The sequence below is a fragment of the Protopterus annectens genome, chromosome 6.part0 (genome assembly GCF_019279795.1).
Source record: "Protopterus annectens isolate FY-2018-M chromosome 6.part0, PAN1.0, whole genome shotgun sequence".
Classification (NCBI taxonomy): Eukaryota; Metazoa; Chordata; order Ceratodontiformes; family Protopteridae; genus Protopterus; species Protopterus annectens.
The window spans coordinates 1,527,109,277-1,527,131,252 of NC_056737.1; the positions used below are offsets into that span (position 1 = coordinate 1,527,109,277).

The 21,976-nt window shown below is 37.7% G+C and overlaps 1 protein-coding gene across 2 annotated transcripts in view; it reads left to right on the forward strand.

Annotated features, from left to right (window-relative positions):
• Positions 1-552: 552 nt before the first annotated feature.
• The window catches only part of MARCO (macrophage receptor with collagenous structure), a 503,950-nt gene continuing 482,526 nt past the window's right edge, over positions 553-21,976 (forward strand). Inside the window, exons 1-3 of one of the 2 annotated variants that reach the window (XM_044074990.1) lie at positions 553-892; positions 1,918-2,019; positions 2,500-2,802. In XM_044074990.1, coding sequence (XP_043930925.1) covers positions 796-892; positions 1,918-2,019; positions 2,500-2,802 — 502 coding nt within the window. In that variant the 5' untranslated portion in view covers positions 553-795. The remainder of the gene's footprint in view (positions 893-1,917; positions 2,020-2,499; positions 2,803-21,976) is intronic. The other variant, XM_044074989.1, reaches the window with a different exon arrangement.

Genomic DNA, 21,976 nt, shown 5'->3' on the forward strand with positions numbered 1-21,976 from the left:
TAGGCAACTATTGTATTTGGTGTCTAAAGAGTAGACTGGTGCAATAAATATTTGGCATTGTCTATGTTTGCTCTTAGGTAGGTGCATACATATTGTTTTCTAGTACCCATAAATGCAAAAGGTAAATTAGCACACTGCCATGTCTTTCAGACCTCTCAACCAATCGGGGACAAATTTCAACAGAATCAGGGACAAGTCAAGAAAAAATCAGGGTCAATCAGGGACACTTTTAAAATATTACTGCTATTTACTTGAAATATTGACAGAATCAGTGCATAATAATTAATACACATTTTCCGAAGTAAAAGAAGTCTATAACTCTTAATTATTGTCATTATTCATTAAGTGTAATTCACCACCTTTCCTCCAAAAGGCACTAGTTTTAGGAGGGATTAAGAGGGACAGAGCTAAAATTTGAGTCAAAATCAGGGATGTTCCTGAAAATCAGGAACAGTTGAAAGTTATGGGGGAGGGTTTCTGTGTGAAGTATCAATATGCTGCAAACTGTTTTGCCACACTTCATGAAACATTGCAAAACTTTTCTGAAGTTCTGCATCAGCATTTTAAGCAGTTTTAAAAGGCAGCCTAAAGTAACGTTTTGAGAATTTGTAATTATTACTACACTTTGAGAGAAGCAAAGCAAACACTTGTAGTCAGCAGATCCAAGGATTAAAATAGCAAAAAGACTCTCCACCATATAACACAGGAAAAAGACATATAAAGGACAGCTGTTAAATCCATTTACCTTCCATTCTTTTATAACGTGTGCATGCTGTAGCTGAGAACTTAACTTTGATGGAAAAGGAACTGTGGGATCCTGCAGCAAGCCAGCCGCCAGGAGCTTGTAACAGTGAAGTCCCATACCTCAGCAAATTTGAATTGGAAATGAATGGTAGTATTTGGTTTATAACGTTTTTATTAATGAAAACAATGCCACTAGATGTGACCAGCAAGTTTTAAAATTACCAGTTTCTAAAATGTAGATCCTTAACTCAGGAAAACATTACATCTGAAGGTGTTTCAGATATTGTTCAAATATGTATGCTTAAAAAGTAAATTTATGATGAGACATTTTGTTCAATAATATTGAAATTATTAATTAGTAATATCTTTGATATCTGCCAGTGAGATTTCTAAGTCAGAATCTTTGTGTTGTACTTTTCAATATACTTTGAAGCCAAACATATTCATTTAAAGCAGAACAACCCTTTTAAGAGCTTATGTTGTACTTTTAATGACTCAATCTTTTGTATAACATTTAACTTTACAATTTCCATTTAATGGTTTAAATACATATATTGAATCCGTATAACAAAGTAAACAGTTTTAGAGTTCAATGGATTTGCTTTTTATATTTATAATGTTATTTTAGTAATTCTTCTATGACTTCTATTTTTCAGTGGTTTACTAGACATTTCTTAAATTAGTTAAAATTAAAGTAGTTACCTTCATTTAAATATCATAACAACCAATTCTGTGCTGACAAATGCTTTGCATTGTTCCAGCTGATCTGTTTAATATTTTTTATTGCAGTGAAGTGCAGAAGATGTTATTAACACATTAGCAAATGCAGCACACACACACTACATATCCATAACTTTTATAGCATGTCATCACTAAAATAATTTATGGTCCAGCTCTCAGTTTTGAGCAAAATAAAATATCCTAACACAAGTTTATTCTGATAGAAGCTAAATTATGAATATGCACACTAATGCCACTTTGTGTTGTAATATTTTTAAACTGATTTGTTATTAACTAAGAGGGGCAAATCTTATTGAATGAAATAAATGCAATATGCAGTTTTACTACAGGATAAACAAATAAATATATAAAATACAATGAAGTAATGCCCATCCAGTGTTCAAAAAGCACCACTGCTTAACATTTGTCAATGTGCTTATTAATTTCTTTCAGAAACCAAACGAAAACGAAAATCTTGTGAAGGATGCATTTTGACTGCAGTTGTAATTTATTTAATGGTCTTAACAGTGGGTACTGGATATTTTGCATACAAAGGTAATACAATAAAGTGATGATTTCCATTAATATCTTACTAATTGTTAAAAAAAGCTTTTTCTAACAGTTATTTCTTATATTAAGCAAATATCTTCTGAAGTGACTATAACAGTGTTCTAATAATGTATTACATTTTCAAAACTGTATCAGCTTAGGGGTAAAACATATGCACTGGTTTGTTGCAATACACTCTCATTTGTTTTGTCAAATGTGTTATTTTGAGTGCTTTAGTATTGTAAACTCCCCTGTATTTAGTATTGTTCCCGTTATCTTGGTCTTACTGTTTTAACACATATTTCAGTAGTTACGTATGTGCCGCCCTGGGCCATGCTCGAAAAGTATTATTGGATCAGACCATCAGCAAATAAAAACAAACAAATCAATAAATAAAATGTCAATATCACTTTTTAACAGTTAATATTCTTGTAGTAATTAACTTGTCTGATCATTTAATTAAATATCATTTGTCTTCTGTTTCAGTATTACAGCTGGAGGAAGAACTTAAGGCACTCCAACAAAATAATGTACATGAACCATCTAAATCATTTGCACATAATTTCTCACATGTGAGTAAAGAGGACTACAGTGGAGAATATCAAATAAAGCTGCCAAGTACCACAGATACTTCTTTTTCAAAAACCATTTCAGAGATACTCCAGCAGGTTTGGCAGAAAGTGTTGAAGTTATATACCATTGCTGAAGATCTGGAAAAAATGTATGATGGTCTTAACATGAGCAACATTGAGCTAGAGATGAAAATTGCTGACATCAGCCTTATTCCAGGTATGATGCATGTTTGACACCTGGCTTATTTTTAAAATTTTTTTCTTAATAAAAATACTGAACTTTGTTGCTTTGCTATTGTATAACATTATGTGCAATGTGACACTCAACAGCAATAATAATAATAATAATAATAATAATAATAATAATAATAATATAATAGTAATAATAATACATAAGATGTACAGCAGTAGGGTGTTACATTGTCAGACAAGGAAATTAAATTCTTCCTGTAATGCATGTGTCTAAATGTGAGATTTAAGAGAGCAAACTGCTATCTTTTCAATATGAGAATGACATTTTACTTTAGGAAAGGAATCAAAAATTGGGCCGCTGTTCATAATTAACTTCATTCCTTATATCTGTTCTCAGAAAAATATATGAAAGAATGCATTATAAGGTTTGCTATATATTTATTTTAGGAACTACACCTTGGGTTTATGACAAGAAGTATTTTGTATTTCCCTTTTTGGGCTCATGTTTATTGATTTTATGCTGTTAATAATGCATAAACCATTAAACAGGTCTGACTTTAAAAAAGATTCATTCTAGGAGGAGCAGTGTGTGCATGTCTTATCAGTTGAGCAGTATTTATAGCAATGCATTGTATAACAGTTCATGTATTTAGCTGCAGTGTCTTGCTTTGCTTTTTACACTCCACCCCACCCATTTAGATATTGCTTATAACACAGTCTGCAGTTGAATGAGAAACAGGATATGCAAGTAAGCAACCAAATTAATGAGAACTTGCCTACAGAAACATGTACCACAGTTCTTTAGTCAGACATAGCCTTTGCAAGAAAGAAAGGAACTTAGTCAATTCATTTTAGAGTATTTACCCAGAGGTGTTCACTTCTGGTTTAAATAAAAACTTCCGATTCAAATAATAAGACCAAAACAGAGACTTTAACTCAAGGAAAATTACTTCAGCCTCTGGGTTGTCCAGTTGTGTATGTTACTTCATTGTCTTTGCCCAAAATAAGAAAACCAAAGCCCTGTGCCAATTTCTCCAAATAATTTTCTTCATGTCTTACAATTCCTTTGATACAGCTTGTATTAATCAAACATCATGAATGTTGGGTGAAAGATTTTATTTCCAGCTCTCATTTGGTGGGTTTCACTTGGGCATATTTTAGGATAGTGTTTTATTGTCCATCTCTTCTCATCCAGTGATCTATATGCAGTGGCAGAAGAATATGTTTCTAGTCTTACAGTAGCCTGAGGCCTGGCTGATTATGTTTTTCTCTCCATATGGTTTGTTTTTCTTGCCTTGTAAAGTATAAATTGTAGCTATTTTTACAGCAGTGAATAAAAGCTTCACCTTCAGACATGGAATGCAGTGGTTAATTTTGAATTTTGCATGATAACAATAAGTTCTATATATGCTGAAGCTGCACCGAAGCCCAGATCTGAAAAAAAAATTATTTAAAATAACTACAGAAGTTTTTCCCCTCTCATGTACTTTATGAAAAATAAATGTATGCTAGCTGTAATTATTCAATATCACAGATCTCGTGACTTGAACCTCCAAAGGTTTTATTTACAACCCTATGAATAATTCTTCCCAACTCATAGTACTTTTAGTCAATGCAAAATCTTTTAGAATTTTTCCATAAACTATATAACCTCTGCTCCTAAATGATCTAGCTGTTCCATAGCATTTATTCAATGCAGACAAAATCAGCACTATCAATTTCTTTTCCTTTGCTATACAAATACAGTGCTACTCACACAGTGCACATCATAAACTTTCTCATTCTTCCAGATCTGTTTTCTCATCTTGAAGAGTTTATATTACTTGCACTATATTTAAACAGCTGTCAGTGTGATATATAGGTAGTGGTTAGGTGTAATGCTTCTGGCAGTGGCAAGTCATAAACCTGTTTGCTTCATTTTCCAATTTACAGTGGTCTGGTGTCCCACCATGGCTTCTGCTAATTATCTCAGCAAGTAAACTATCTGCTGGCAAGCCCAATATATGTGCGCATGGAAAGATTCAAGAAGTGTACAAACCTGCAGTAGTTGATTCAATGATTTCAAGCAAGCTACTTACTCAACTGATTTGGTTATTTTTCAAACTCTCTGACTAGTCATTGAATTTCTAAAACCAAATCCGAGTGTGATTCTGAACTTGTGTCAAGATCTGGAATCTTTACAATGTATACAAATCTTCTTTCTCCATTTCAATTTACTGATATCAATATACTGCAAGTTGTTAGTTTTTAGTAGCAGTTGTGGTTTACTCACTTATGTATAGTAAGGAATGGTGTGGCAGACAGAGTCTGAAAGTACTGAAAAGTGCCATTAAAATGGTGGACCAGTCCTTTCAGCACCATTAGACAGGATAATAGTCAACATTTTTTGCTAATTTCTGCTGATAGTTTACTACAGATTCTTGCCCCATCTTGATAAACTGCATGAACAGATCAGTATGTAGTTTCTAACTTTCATATTAGTCAGTCAAAAACAATATTCATTCAAGAGCCAAATGTCGATCCTTAGACATTGTTATAGGCCCAAATCCTTGATTAAAGTAGATATAAAAGTACTTTGCTACATAGCAGCTAGAAGTTAGCCATCTCTATCTCCCTTGTATGCCCTTTCTATTAGAGTTTACCATAGGAGGGAAGCTCAGGATAATACTTTGATTTTAGATCTAGCTATTATAGAATATTTTACTAGATAAAGCCAAATACAGGGCTGCTGTTTATACTGCTACAATTTGTGGCAAGAGTAATCATAGCCCTTTTAGTTGAAGTGCTTTTTGCATTGAGAGTATTCTACTTTCTCTCTCCCATGGTAAGGTGGCTATTGTCAAAGGGATCCTCCTGACACAACTCGAATATGGCCTCCCACTCACCATGCATGCATCTCTTCTAATATCTCAAATCCTTGCAGGTAATCTCCAATAATATGTATAGACTCATAGGTTTGTACCAGGCTACTTACCCTTGTGGGCCATTTTAAGTCTAACCACATTTGCCAACCCATTTAGTGTGCTGATTAACCATACCACTTCATTGACTACATTTATAAAGCACCTATTGATAATAGCTGCGTTTATATCATAGATGTTTTAAAGGGCCCTAAGCTTTTGTCTATAAGTAGTGCAAGGGGCAGCCCTGGGGCAAATTTCCTACTTCCCATCCAAATATCTAAGTTACACTTGACTATGGCCAGGTACAAGCTTTATTACAAGTGGAAGGGGAGTCTGCTCCAGAGCTGTACTATCCTCTGTGAGATGCACCTGCCTATCCAAACAATTCTGTTGATGTTGCAAAGGATGTTTATATCCATGTAATGAGTATTTCCAGTACCATTAGATTAGCTGATGTGCATCAGGCCCATCGGAGCTGGGTCAGAGGATGTCTTGCATGTCAGACACAGGTCACCACTTAGCAGCCTGTAAGAGACCAAGTATAGCAATGTGACTCAAGTCAAACCACTTCTCCTTGCACTGCAGTTCTAATTATAAATTATATTCAGCTTTATAAAAGTACTGAGTAACATGCTGAAAGTAGCAATCTCTGTGATACCCTCACTTGTAAAAATGTTTCTTATCCAAAAATGACCTGCTACCTGACAATTATCTACTTGTTTCATGGGGAAAACATAAAGTAAAAAATGAGCAGCAAATAAGAAACAAGCTCAAGATAAGTTGCTTAAAGGATTACTGCACAGGTTATGGACCACAAATGATAGATTGGCATTCTGTTTAGTTTACTGGTAAAGCCTGCAAAGATGACTGCAAGTCTCCAACAAATGTAGCGAGCTTCTGAAAATACTGTAATCCTGTCCTTTATTACAAATACATTCATATGCATTTCAGTACCTAAGGCTTATACGTTATCTGGTTATGTAAATATTCTCTGCATGGCAACAACAAAAAGGATTTCAATGTTGGTAATTGTTTAACAGTATGCTTATTAAAGCTTACTTGCCTCTTACAATCTCAGACAAGCTTACCTGATGGCCATTAAAGCATTGCTACTTAAACACAGAGCAATAGGCACTGCAACAACATGCATTTATTGAATAATAATAAGCATAAATCAACAGTATAAAAATATGACAGAAAACCAGAACATTGTGCAAAATCAAGGACAGATGAAAAGCCACTGTAGTACTTGTGTCTACCTTGGATGAGGGAATACTCTGCACACTTACACTGCATAACTGCTCCTTGCCTTGCTTGAACACATCCAGAATCACTACATGGGGGAGTGGGGTACAACAAGTATGTCACAATTTGAAATGTCTCTGGCTGATGGTGATGGCCCTGACACATTTGTCATACCTCTCAACCTTAGAGCAAGAAATATGGACAAAGCCATAAATAAAAGTGGGACAAAGGCCCCAAAATAAGGACAATTTTAAATATTGCTCTTATAAACTTAGAAAGATAATAGAATACTAAGTCTTACATTAGAATGACTTTTCTGAAGGGTATGAAATCTGAAACTCAAATGTCTGTCATTATTTTCTAACTTCGATCTTTAATAAGTTGCCACTAATTTGCCAGAAAACCACTATTTTATGAAAAATGGACCAAAAATGTGATGCAAAAATATAAAATATCCACACAATAGAGCAGGGAACCTGTCAAAGGAGGGACACTTTTTTAATATTAGTACTGTTAAGTTGAGCATCTGACAAAATTAGAGAATCTACATGCATTTCTGAAATAAAAGTAATCTATAACTCTGTTCATTACAATTATTTATTAATTGTAAACCCTGCACATTTTCTTCCAAAATTGCCATTTTGCAGAGGGATTATTAGGGGGAGAGCAATATTTTGAGCCAAAGTCAGGGATGGTTGAGATGTTTGGATATACCTAATTCTATAAAGCAATTTATTTGCACGTACCTCATAATCTCTTAACACAGGAAATCTGGACAAGGCCAAATATATTGGGGGAACATACAGACAGTATAAACATTGCTCTTGTATAAACTTAGACAGTTGATAGAATAACAGATCTTGCTTTAACATGCATTTTTCTGAAGGGTATGAAGTCTGAAATTCAATGTCTGTCATTATTTAGTGACTTCATTCCTAAATGATTTGCCAGAAAAAACACACATTTTATGAGGAACAAACCAAAAATAAGAAGCAAAAAGCTATTCATTCTGTAAAAATCTGGACAGTTGAGAGGTATAGTTCAGCTGGGGCTGTCTGAGTTTGCTGCCCTTCCCCCCTCACAAAATCATGGTTGATGGGGCCTTCCCCCTGCAGTCATTCTAATGTCCCATTACTTGACTATTTCACCCCATTTACCATATACACTGTAACTGCATACTGCTTTACTTCTACGATGATTTGGATTTCATTTAAAAGAATTATTTTACATTTTACATTCAGACACTAACAGACATCTGCTAAACAAAGCAACATAGTCTCATAATGAAAATAGACATAGCATTAAAACTTCTCTGGCCTTGAAACTCACATTCATTGAAACAGCATTGAAACCCACATTCAAAGTAAATACATCTGGCCAGTGGCAGATAAAGATTAACTTTGGGCTATTTTCAGATCATAGGCCCCCTTGCACATGAAACATACATGTGTTCTTTGATACATCTTCCTGATTGTATTAAATTATATTCCTTGTATAATACAGTACAGTTATTAGAAGGCGTTTAAAATTTATTGTTTTGAACATTTTTCCAGTAAACAGTGAAACAAAATGCATACATCAGTAATGACAAAATTGCCTAATTCAGAATATTTCCATCATAAAAGTCTGCTCAAACTTCTACAATCCACCAGTATCAGTAAATATGTACAATCTCTGCAGAAGTAAAAATCATCTAAATAATTCCACATTAAAGAGATTTATAACGAATGAAGAGGTTGCTGCCAGCAAACAACTTTATATGAAGTGCCTGTTGCCCTTGAGGAATAAATTGCCCATGTTACATTAAAAATGATAAGCTAGTAATACTGCCATAGGGAATGGATGGCAAACTGATAACAGGTTCATAGTTGCTAGGTATCACAGCCAAAGAGGACATTCTCGGGACTGCAGCATCCACCCCATTTAAATGTACAACACAGTACAGTTTCAGCAATGCATCTACATACTCTGGGAGTAGAACCCACAGCCTTCTGCATTGAGAGCAAGTACACTACCTGTTGTACTATTAACAATGTAAGCAGACTCAGCATAGGCAACACTGAACGTCTCTTCCCCTGAAACTCTTAGCTCCTTGTAAAATCCTCTCGACACTCAACTGTATCTCTCAACTTTCCAGCAAATGAGCAAAAGAAATATGGAAAAAGCCAACATTTATTGGGGGGACTAAAACCCAAAAAACAGGGACACATTTTAAACATTGCTTGTATAATCTTGGAAAGTTGCTAGAATAAAATGTTGTACTACCGCCATACATTTCACTGCTGAGTCTTGGACCCAGGACCCTGTGCACTACAGTCAGAGCAACATACCACCATGCCAAATCATCCGTTTCTTGAAAGCTGGGAAGACTGAAACTTAAATGGCTATCATTTAGTGAATTCAGTTTTCACCATAGCTCTCAACCTCTTTGCACAAAAAACCTGGATAAAGCCAAAAATGGGGGAATACAGCCCCCAAAATAGGGACACATTTCAAATACTGATCTTATAAACTTAGAAAACTGCTAGAATAAAATGGTTTGTGTTACCATGTACTTTCTGAAGAATGTGAAGTCTGAAATTCAAATGTCTGCCATTATTTAGTGAATTAAAAACCCAGAAAACCACAGATTTTATGAGAAACAGAACAGAACAAAATATGAGGCAATAATATGAACATTTTTCACAAGTGGTGGTGGGTAGGGAATATGGGCTTTTGCTACCTGCACCCAAGGTTCAGCGTTTGAGCCTGAGTACTCTCTAGCCACCAGTTATAGTTAACTGGGGCATTTCACACACACACACACACACACACACACACACACACACACACACACACACACACACACACAAACACACACACAAACAGCCAGTACCTGAGTGCAAAGTCCTGTTATGATGAATCTGACTCCATTTCCCCAAGCAGCAGCTCAAAGTCCTGTTTCCCCATGCAGAAGCAAGCTCAGTCAGAGTCCCACATTCAAAGCAACTCCTTTTTCCCTGGGGAATGCTGAGCACACATGCATGTTCTGCCTCTAGTTCTGTTTGTTCGTGCATACACAGACTGCAGGCCTTGCAGTCCAATCCCCTTTCGATCTATGCAGTTGTAACCTGCATAGACTACTGGGGCATTTGTAGACTGATGCCTTCTTTCTGAATCTGGACTGGTTAAACAGCAGTCTAGATTTGGGTTCTGAGTACGCATGCATGAGTTCCGGGACTCATCAACATTTATTTATTTATTTATTTATTTATTTATTTATTTATTTTTGTACAGCTGGGGGGTTGCAGTCTTGCAATCTAATAGCACAAGCTGCCACTGTTGTCAGGACCTATTGATGCAGTATTTGTAGCTTTTAAATGCACTTCTAGCTTTTAGGTTTGTGTGATAGCTGGAGTAAAGCATCAATTTCAGGTATTTCTTGTGGGATAGGTGGACTGGAGAGAAGGGTAAATTTTGAGCTGACTTTATCAGTTAGGAGGTTAGCTATATCTTCAGCTTTGGTGAAAGTAACACTATTCACAATCAGTTCAGTGCATTGCTGCACTCTTCTCCTGAGGTTATGAATCTAACTAAAGAAGGCCTTGTGATTATATTTCACTTGGGTGAGTAACTTCGCTTTAAACTAATGGATTTAACTAAACACCCATATTGTCTGTTTAATTTAATGATGAGAGCTCTTCATTTCAGGAATTTCTCTTGACCAGCATTTTTTTCTTATTATTGTATAGCTTGCTGATATTATGGTTCCACCAATGAGATTTGTTTCTGGAGTTTGCCTGTGCTTGTTTCTGCAGGAAAAAGCTGTATTTATGTTGCTGCTTACATGCTGGTACAGTTTGGTTGTGTAGGATTCTGCATAAGCAGCAGAATTTTCAAGGTTTGGTAGGGATGTGTGTCTTATTCCCTGCAATTTTCCTGACAGTCAGACAGCTGTCCATGAAAAGGCAGATAGAATGTGTAAAGTTTGTCAGTCTTTTAAATTTTTATATATTATTCCCAAACCCAGCAGGTATCATCTTAGCTGATTCCTCTGCTGCTAAGCTCTCAGTTCATTCCAATCCTACTCTTTCTAATAAGGATGTGCAAATTAGTGATAGGTATGCGAAAAGTGCATACTTCTGCAACTTTGAATTTCATAATTTTAAACTGTCAGGCTCATGTGTTAAAGTTTATTCTGATATAGTATAAAATGAGGAATAATGTATCTACAGTTTCTTTTTGTAATGAAAATTTTGCTTTAAATAACTTAGTTTCTTTAATTGCACAGGTCACTACCAATTGTTTGCAGTGTGTATATGACTTTGTTGATGCTTCTTCCAAGGCTATGGCCACTGGTATGGTTTTAAGAAGGTTTGCTTGGCTACATTCTCAGAACGCCCAGATGATGTTCAAACTGAGATTTTAAATTCTCCCTTGGATAGAGATTTAGTGTTTGTCCTCTCTGATGCAAAGGTGATCAAAACATGGGATGAAAGGATCAAGCTGATCCAGGGAATCTCTAAGATTTTTCACCCCTCCTTTTTCAAAATTTCAGAGGGATTTTCTTTCTCCTTATCCAATTTCATAAAAAAAAAAAAAAAACAAAAAAGAAAACAGAATAAACAATTTCTACAGAATTCAAGTAAACAGACATTTAAGAAGTGGCAAGATGGTTCATAGGTTCATAGGTAGGTACTAGGCTATCGGCCCTGGGGCCTATATAAGCTTAGCCAAAAAAGTTCCCTAGCTTTCGCCATCCAAGAAAATTATTTTCCTGTGTCCCTGTCGAGCAGTACTGCAGAAGTGATCCCCAGGGTGAATTTTCTATTTCCCAACCAGTTGTCAATGTTTTCCTTAAAGAGGGCCAATGAGGAGCTTTGCTTGACATGAATGGGTATTTTGTTCCAGAGTATGGGAAGTCTCTGGGACAGGAATCTATCCCTCCAGCATGTTCTGTTTATTCTGGTGACAAGATTTAGGTCCCTGGAGCGTGTGGTTCAGAGAGATTGGGATTTCTTTAAGTGTAGCATGTCCAACAGCTATGAGTTTGACATAGCTTTGAATGTTAGGCAGAGATCGCCTCTGAGTAGGTAATATGCGACGGAGTTGATCTGGAGATTTTTGAGATGGTCTGCGTATGGCATTTGTTTGAGGCTGGTAATCCTCTTAGTGAGGTATTTCTGTGGCCTTTCCAATTGTTGTAGGTGTCTTGTGAGGGGTTCCCTTCACATGATCGACTTTTCACAAAGTTGAAATTCATATGGCCGAGACCATATGATCGACTTTTGAAAATCAGACCATGGGAAACCGCTATCTCTATACAGTGCGGAATGGGAAAATTTCCCTCTTCTGCACTGTAGTGCGATAAGTTGGTATATTTAAGTTATGGGGGGGGGCTCCCCTGCTAACACCGTTTAGGTAAGTGCTGGTTGCGTTTTTGTGTTTACTTTACATGTTCGGCTTTTCAAAAGTCGATCATATGATCTTGTCCATATGAAGTTCGACTTTGTGAAAAGTCAGTCATGTAAAGTAGACCTCTTGTGAGATACATGCCAAACGGGGCATTGTACTCTATAATGGGTGTGATGAGAGATGAGTAGAGATGAACAATGACCTTTTTTTAGAGGAGAACCCTTTTGTGATGAGGTGTGCCACATAGAAGGATTTCCTGACTACTGTGGCGATGTGATTATCAAAGGAGAGACTACTGTCTACCTGTGTCCTGAGGTCTCATCACACTTTCAGTGTTTAGTGAGCTACCGCCTATGTGGTAGTTCATGGGTACCATGTTTTTCCCAAAGGGGATGACAATGCACTTCTTGGCATTGAGCTTGAGGTTATGACTTTGACACTAAGCATCTGTCTCTGTGAGGCCCTTTTGTAGAATGTCTGCAGCATTAGGTAATTCTGTTATGGCTCCCAGTTTGCAACCATCTGCAAACTTTGTTAGCCAAAGACCTTCTGTGTTGGCCTGCACTTCAGAGAAGTAGATGCTGAACAGAAGAGTACCCAGGACTGAATCCTGTGGTACTCCATTCGTCACTGGTCTGAAGTCAAACTTGGAGTCAGCTACTTTTACTGCGTGGGTTCTGCCAGTGAGCCAGTTGGCCACCCATCTTGTTACATAGGGATTTATGCCCAGTTTAGTGAGTTTATCTATAATTCCAGAGTGGGTGATGGTATCGAAAGCCTTGGCGAAGTCAAGATAGGCTGTGTGCACTACCTTGCCCTTGTCTACGGCTCTAATGACTGCTTCAGAGAAGTCAATCTGGTTTAGTAGACAGTGGTAGTGGTTCTAAAAATAAGTCTCAAACTTCCCAAAACCAAGGATACTTCAAGTCTGAATGACTCTTCAAGAGACCATGTGACCCCCTTCCACCTTGTCCCTTTTTCTCTTCCAGAAATTCAGAATCTCAGTTTTTCTGTTTGGCAATAGATTTCACAAAAATGGGTTCTGAAAATCATTCATCAGGATTACAGATGGCAGTGGGAGGAAATTCCTCCTTTCTGTTTTGTATCCATCTGTTCTTCATCACATTCTGTCCCAAGGAGTGACAGAACCAGTTCATTCTTCCCAGGCAGGGAAGGGGTTTTATTCAAGGATGTTCCTAGCCCCAAAGAAAGAAATTGCTTGAAGACCAGTTCTGGATCTTTCTTTCCTTAATCTGTTTGTGATAGTGCCTCAGTTCAAATTATCACTTCACAACATGTTGTCCCTTCATCCTCTTTCAAGTTTCCTGGTAACACCAGACTTAAAATATGCTTATCACATTTCTAGTCATCCAGACTTTAGGTGTTTCTTAAGGTTTTGTATGTCTGGCTCACATTGTCAGTCTCTGCCTTACCTTTTGGCTTTGGACTATCCATTGAACCAAGAGTGATAGCTCACTGTAGGCTACAAGGTATCCACATTTTTCCATAGTTAGATGACTTGCTTATCTTTGCAGAGTCTTTTTTCACAATGTCAGGAATCTTTCTCTTGGGTTAGAGATGTCTTGCAAAAGCTGTGATTCCGAGAGGACATTCAAAAGTCTTTCTTTACTCCCTCACACAGGATTGTGTTCTTTGGATGTCAACTAGATACTTGTTCAAAGAGCTTTTCTTCCACAGGAAAACTAGATCTTTAGATCTATTTCTAAGGTTTTCAACTCAAACTTCTATCACTGTGAGGGAATACCTTAGGATTTTGTGTCTCATGGCATTTATGTTTCTCATGATACCCCTGGCAAGACTCAATATGACGAAGATGCAATGGTATATGAAATCAGTTTGGTCCCAGCATTGATACCCTTTATCTTTTCAGATCCCAGTAATAGGGTTTCTCAGAAGGGTTCTCACTTGGTGGAGACAACAGACATCCTTAAATCAAGGTCTCCCCTGCTCCCTCTCTACTTCAAAAAAGTCATTCACAACAAATGCTTCAGTTTCAGGAGAGATAAAACTACATGGGATGTCAGATACCAAAGACAGGTACGAGCACATAAATATCAAAGAAATGCTTGTTCTGATCAAGGCACTCAATTCTCTGAACCATCTTTGGTTCCTGGCACCTCTTCAAATGGTTAAGGACAATACCACAGTGATGTGGTACATCAACAAGCAAGGGGGAGCCAGGTTGTATCCCCATTGCAGGCTAGTCATGTTTGTTTGGGATATAGCTTCACAGCAGAATCTCACTCTACAGGCATCTTATATTCTGTCAGATTGGGACCAGGGTAGACCCTCGTGAATGAAAACTAGATACAGTGGCCTCCAAGATTTGATCCATCTGTGGCTAGTTCCTCAAGTAGATCTCTTTGCCTCCTCTCTGAACAATCAACTGGTAGAATCCTGTTCCAGGCTGTATGCAAAAAGGGCTGGAAGGCAGATGCCTTTACTTTTCTTTGTACAGGAATGTTCTTGTATGCTTATCCACTAATATCCATGGTACCTTTGAAGATTCAGAAAGAATCCCCCAAGATTAATTGTGGTGACTCCATTCTGGCTCAGGCAACTGTGGTTCTTTCTTCTTTTGGAAATGGCCAGAGGCAGTTACCACAAGCTTCCAAACAGAGTGGATCTTCTCACATAAGAACAGGGGTGTTTGATAACCCTAACATCAAACCTCTTCCATTGACTCCCTGGATGATTGGGTCTTAAATCCTTTTAGGCACATGTGTTCTGAGGACATGCAGCAGATACTAATGGAGGCAAGAGAGCCTGCTAATAGAACATCATATATTAGAAAATGGAAAACGTTTTCTAGATGGTGGCAACAACATAACCAGCACCCATTCAGGGCTAGTTGTTCTCTAGTTTTACAAAATTTGTTTGAGTTGCTATCTTATGGCTTTTCTAATTATTCTATCAGGGTTCATTTATCAGCCATTTCAGCATGTCTGCACATGCATCCTCCTCTTTCAAGGCAGTTGCATGTCAAAATGTTCTTGAAAGAGATTTTGCTTTAGAGTCCTTTAAGTAAACTGGTGGCCTCAACTTGGGATTACCATTTTGTGTTAGAGAAACTAACACTTGCTCCATTTGAACCAGCTAATCTGGCTGACTTGAGGTTCTGAACATGGAAAACAGTTTTGCTGATTGCTCTGACCTCTGGAGCAATCAATTTGCTTAGAAAATATGGCATGCACATGCATACATAGTATAACTGTATTTTAAGGATTGCAGTAGTTGCATTTGTCAAGACAGATATCTAGCACACAGTATATAACATTAGAACCCCCCATGATATATTAAAAGTGCTTCATACATAAGTGCCTTGGTGACTACGTTTGTGACAGATACATGTGCCAACCTGTCAGGATTTTCCTGCAATCAGTGAGGAATGTTCACTCACTTTTTTAAGACTTCAGTGAGCTTCAATAATCACAACTTAACCAAACTCATGCAAATTGCTTGTGTTCTGTACAATTATAAATACAAAATTATTTTTATGGCTATAAATGTAACCAAAAAGTAGGTATTCCTTCATACCTCTCAACTGTACAGATTTTCACAGAATGTCCAGATTTTTACCACATATATTTGTTCTGTTTCAAATAAAATTGTGGTTTTGTGGCAAATGGGTGGTAAATCTTTGAGGGTTGAAGTCAGAAAATAATGACATACATTTGAGTTTCAGACTTCATACCCATCAGAATATTCATGATAATGCAAATCTCTGTTATTCTATCAACTTTCTAAGTTTGTAAGAGCAATAGTTAAAAAGTGCCCCTATTTTTGGCCCTTTGTCCTCCCATTATTTATGTCTTTGTTCAGATTTTTTTGGTCTAAGAGGTTGAATGGTACGTCCTTCCTGAATACATTTTAAATATAAAACCAATAGGAATAATAGCTTTCAGAATCTATAAGAACAAAAAAAGGGTGAATACAACAAACTAAAAGAGAAAAGAGAAGTGAATATATATGTATGTATGTATATATATATATATATATATATATATATATATATATATATATATATATATATTTTTTTTTTTTTGTTCATTTCTCCTTATGATTTAATTAATTGCTGTGTACATAAGGTTACATATTAGGCATCACCCTCATTCTTCCAGCATATGGATTATCACTCCAAAAAATGTGGTTGTCCTCATTATACCATAGCGATAATGCATGACATGGTATGTGCTGTACTGGAATACTGGTATGACCAGAGTGTTAGACACAAGACAAAGCACTTAGTTGGACTAACAGCCTCAGCCAAAACCCCTATCCTAATATAATGCACTCAGTTGTGTGAGAATAAATGTGTAATAAAATACCTTAATCTGGCTGTACTAGTATGATGCACAAATTGTTATGTGACAGTCATGTCTGGCTGTACTAGTATGATGCACAACTTGTTATGTGACAGTAATGTGTAACACAGTACCTTAATCTGGCTGGACTAGTATGATGCACAACTTATGTGACAGTAATGTGTAATAAAATACCTTGATCTGGTTGTACTAGTATGATGCATGACTTGTTATGTGACAGTAATGTGTAACACAATACCTTAATCTGGCTGTACTAGTATGATGCAGGACTTGTTATGTGACAGTAATGTGTAACACAGTACCTTAATCTGGCTGTACTAGCAATCCCATGTATAACACTTTTCTAGTACAATGCACACTTTGCTGTATGACAAGAAGTGTATAATATGATACTTTGACCTGACTGCACTATTAGTGCCAGGCATAACACTATCCTGGTATAACGAACTCCATGCAGTGTGAGAACAACCATGTAATACAATATATTGAACTGGTTACCATGGGAGGACCCTAAACCTCTTGACTGCACCTGTTTGGAAGAATGTTCCTATTTTGGGGCCTGATTTACTCCTGAATAAGATGTCCCTATTTTTGGTGTTATGACCCTATTTTCATACTTGATTTCTCCCTTCACACAATTTTTCTGACTACCCCCATCACATTTTTTTGAAGCTCTCTAACATATAAACACACACATTTGTTTGAAGCTCTCTAACATATAAACACACACACACACACACACACACACACACACACACACACACACACACACACACACACACACTACATAACAACATACTAATGGGAGCAATAATTCAAAGAAAGAGGACATGTATCTTGTGTCTCCTTTTTTCTGATGCAAAATAAATGAACTTGCCTGATAGAGTTTTGCAATAACATTCTATAAAGTCTACAGGTTTTTTTATAGTCTCTGATAATGTGCTTATACATTTCCACCATTTTTGTCACACACGTTTCTGAGTTGTATCCCACATTTTTACTTGATGCAGGAAGAATTAAGTGCTAGTTGGTATTTAGATTGTATGCTAATTAGATGTCAATATTTTTAGCTGGCTGTACCTATTTTTCAAGGACCTTTGTACCTTTTTTCAAGGACTGAAGGTTCAGTGGTATGGAGGACCCTGAAATGTTTGCCTGTGGGGCACCTTCAAAGCCATAGTTCATACACAACCTAACTAAAATTTACATGCATTTTGCCCACAAACTATTAGACACCTCTGACTGCCCTTCCTTATCTGTAACCTTTAACAAATATCACATTAATTTTGTGTACCTGTAGGCAAATCAGTGGTAACTGAAAAGGAAAAAAATGGATTCATTACTTTAGGGTTTCCTATTGACATTGGCAAACTCTGGGATACACTCCTATGTACAGCTTTAGTAAATACACAGAAGTCTTCACTTAAAATCTACATGCATAATGAGAGGATCTGCTGTGGTATTATCTAGACTGTGTAATCTTTTCCCATATTTTAATCTTATCCAAGCTTTATTTTTTTTTTTTTCTTATCTCAGTCTCATTTATACTATTACCGTTTTTCACGACACTCAGGTAAACTCTGGGAACTACTTATGGACATTGTGTGCCACAGATCAGGCTTGTTATGCCACTGATAAGACAATGAGACGTTACGTTATACTCTGCCATGCCTTGTTATGTAAGAAGTCTATTGTCTGAATGTATTACATATGCAGATCATCCCCCTCTCTGAATGTGTAGCATTCAGAAAAGATTTGAACTCAGCCGTATGGCCCTGCTCAGACTGACAAAATAAAATATGTTACAAGTAGCTGCAGGCGTCATAAACAAGTAACAGACACTGTCATTGCAGCAGCTATGCCTGATGGTGTGAGACGTTGATCCCAAGGCACATGGTCATTTGACCATGTTTCCAAAACACAGACATTGTGGATTAATACCATGTTGATAGGGTCACTATCTAACATATTGTGGAAATGTGTCAGCCTCATCTGCAGCCCCAGGGGAGTCATTTTTTATTTTACATTTGTTGACCGGGAAAGTCCGACTGGAAAGAGGTCCATTTACAGCGGAGGCCCAGGGAGAAAAGCTCCACATTAAACAATATATACAGTGGTAATTATACAATCAAAGATATGTCATACAAGAAATAAATTTACAATGGCTTCTCCCAAGCAAGCTTAATTTACATATAGTAGGCCCTGGATGGCAGTATTTGAGGCATTGGGAGAAAAAACTCCACATTAACAATACAATCAACAGAGACATCACACAAGACATAATAAATTTACAATGGTTTGTACCAAGCAAGCTTAATTTTCCCATAGTAGACCCTGTATGGCAATAGTTGAGTTTTTAGTACTTCATTATAGAGACAGTAAGCAGAGAAGAGAGGAAGGTAGGAAGGATGTGAGGAGAGCAGGAAAGCATTTATGTGATGCAAGGACAGAGCCAGGAATGCAAGAGGTGTGATTTAAGTGACTTTTTGAATAGTGAGATAGATGGTGCTGAAGAGATAGTCTGGGGGAGGTTACTCCACTTTCTAGCTATGGTAGGAGAGAAAAGAGCTTTCCCTGCAGTATTGTTGGGTTTGGATATACATAGAAGGGTTTTGTTGGATTAGCAGAGAAAACAGTTTGCTGAATATTGGTTTAGGGCTGGAGTCCTGTGGGGATTCTTTAGGATGTTGAAGGTGAGGACTAGTTGGTAACTAATTAATTGAGGAAGTTCTAACCACTGTAGTTCCTTTAGGGCAAGGCAGTGATGGCTTCTAAAATTAGAGTTATTGGCAAATTTTGCAATCTTATTGTAACATGACTCTAGTTTGTCCAGGTCTGTTTTCCTAATGTGGTAAGGATTGGTGATGCATACATTAGGGTACACAAAAGGTGGGTTTGGGCTAGTGTGACTCGTGCTTGGTCTGATAGGAAGGTTTTGTGTTTGTATAAAGTTCCTAATTTTTTATGTACTTTTTTAATGGTTTGAGAGATATGGACATCAAAGTGAAGATCTTTATCTATTTCAACACCAAGGAGCTTAGTATGGGGGGAGGGAGAAATTGTGGTGCCATTTTTGGAGGTGATAGTGAAGGAAAGAGGTGTGGTTCTGGATTTGTTGGGGGTGAATAGGAGTAATTTGGTCTTGTTGGGGTTTAGAATCAGTTGGATATTAGTAATCTATTTTTCAATGGAGCTGAAGGATTCCTGGGTAAGTTTTTTTGAAGAGTGGTTAGGGATGGGGCTGAGCAGATTAGGGTGGAGTCATCTGTGTACTGTATAAGTGATGCATGCAGGGTGGAGGTGTGTAGTTTGTTGGTGAAAATGGTGAGTAGTAGAGGCCCCAGTATTGAGCCTTGTGGAGCACCTATGGCAATTGGTAGTAAAGGTGATAGGTGTTCTATCAGAGAGAGAGTTTTTGAACCAGGCAGTAGTGGAGGGGGCAAAGGACATGGAGGACAGAGTGTCTAAAAGTAGGTTATGTGAGACCATGTCAAATGCCTTAGAGAGATCTAAGAATATGGATCACCTATCTCAGTGGATGCTAAAGTATGTATAACATTATGCATGTTAGTTAGTGCAACCTACTGTGGACATAAGGGAGATATCACAGGCATCTGCATTGAGAATATTCCATTAGTTTCTCAATGCCATGCTTCAGCATGTAGGGGGAAGCATATGTGGTTTCCACTTACCTTATAGGAGAGAGCCAGCACCATACAGGATTTCAGTGATAAAGCCCAGGTCCACAGACTGTACTCATGTATAAATAAAGGCTTCATCTGGTGAACTGGGAAGGAGGAATGTGAACCACAAAGGTATCAGTCCATCAGCTGTCAGGTGGTCTGTAGAGCATAGGGTATCATCTATAATGTGTGTGAAGGCCACCAAGGCAGTTATCATGAATCCCACACATAACACACCTGTGACCTGTATAAACAGTTTGTGAGGAGTGACTCCCCACAAGAGTATCAAGTTAGTAATGGTGTATATGCCCTGGAACTCTTGCTCATGACACCCATAAGAAATCTGCAAACTCTAGCAGACCATGGCTACAAACATGCACAATTGCAAACCAGAAACATTATGCATGTGCTTGGGCTGCTGAAGGCATGATTTCACTGTCTAGATTCATCTGGTGGTATTCTGCACTATGTCCCTGCCACACATGCAAAAATAGTGTCCATGTGTGCAATGTTATACAAATATTACACACATGAATTAGCTACAACAGTGTGGTCTTGCAGGGCCAGGATTTCTCAGCACAACAGAAAGCGGAGGCTGAGGCAGATGAGGAGACAAAGGAGCAGTCTGCAGCAAGGGCACAGGTTTGCACATACCTTTACAGCATAATATACATGTGTTAATCAGATACCACGCAGTATAAATGATGCATGCAAAACCAACAACAGGCAGTGCTTACCCATGTAGAGGCTGGTCACACTGTGCATCAGTATAGGCAAGCCAAGTAACAATGTACAAAGGGAAGGGCACAGTTATTATTATTTGGATAGGTGAAGAACAGAGTACAGGAGTACATGACTGTCACAGAGAAGTATGTGAGTGTGAGTACTGAGGAATATGAAAATAAAATGTGCTTTTATGTGAAGAGTCAATACCTGTCTGTAGGATTTACTGTTGAGAAAGCCAGGGCCACTAGATGGGAGATGTGGAGGTGTGATTGCCAGTGTATATGGACACAGCCCCAGGAATTTTTGCAGCACTATAGCTTGCTCTACTGGATAGATCTAGGGCATACATGGCAGAGGATTCAGCATCCCACGCATGCACCCACCCTTGAGAGCTGGATCTGCCAGGAGTTACACTGGATTTACCACAACCCTGACTAGATACTGGTGTGCTGCATGACCTTAAGAAATATCTGATAGAAGATGCATCATCATGTTGACAGCCAAGCTCATTGGGGATGGCCTCACCTGGAGTAGACTCTTTCACAATAGATATTGCTGTAGAAGTACTAGCACCGTGAGAGTGGGACCACACTTTTCCATAGCTACATTGGCTAACATCTGTTATTGTAGCAGTAGACTTTCTCCATGGACAGCCCCTTAGTCCTGCCAAGTGAGTCAGAAAAGAAATTTCACATTCCAGTCTGTGATTCAGTCTATCAAAGGAATCACACATATGGGGCATGCATTCCCATTGGTCAGCATGCACACACTGGCTCACCCTAACTATCTCCACTATGGCTGCAGTGGCACTAACCTGTGTCTGCACGATGGCCTTGCACATACATTGGGTTGTGGCATACATAATCACTTAAAAGCAGTATCAGCAGCTTGGCTGTCTGCAT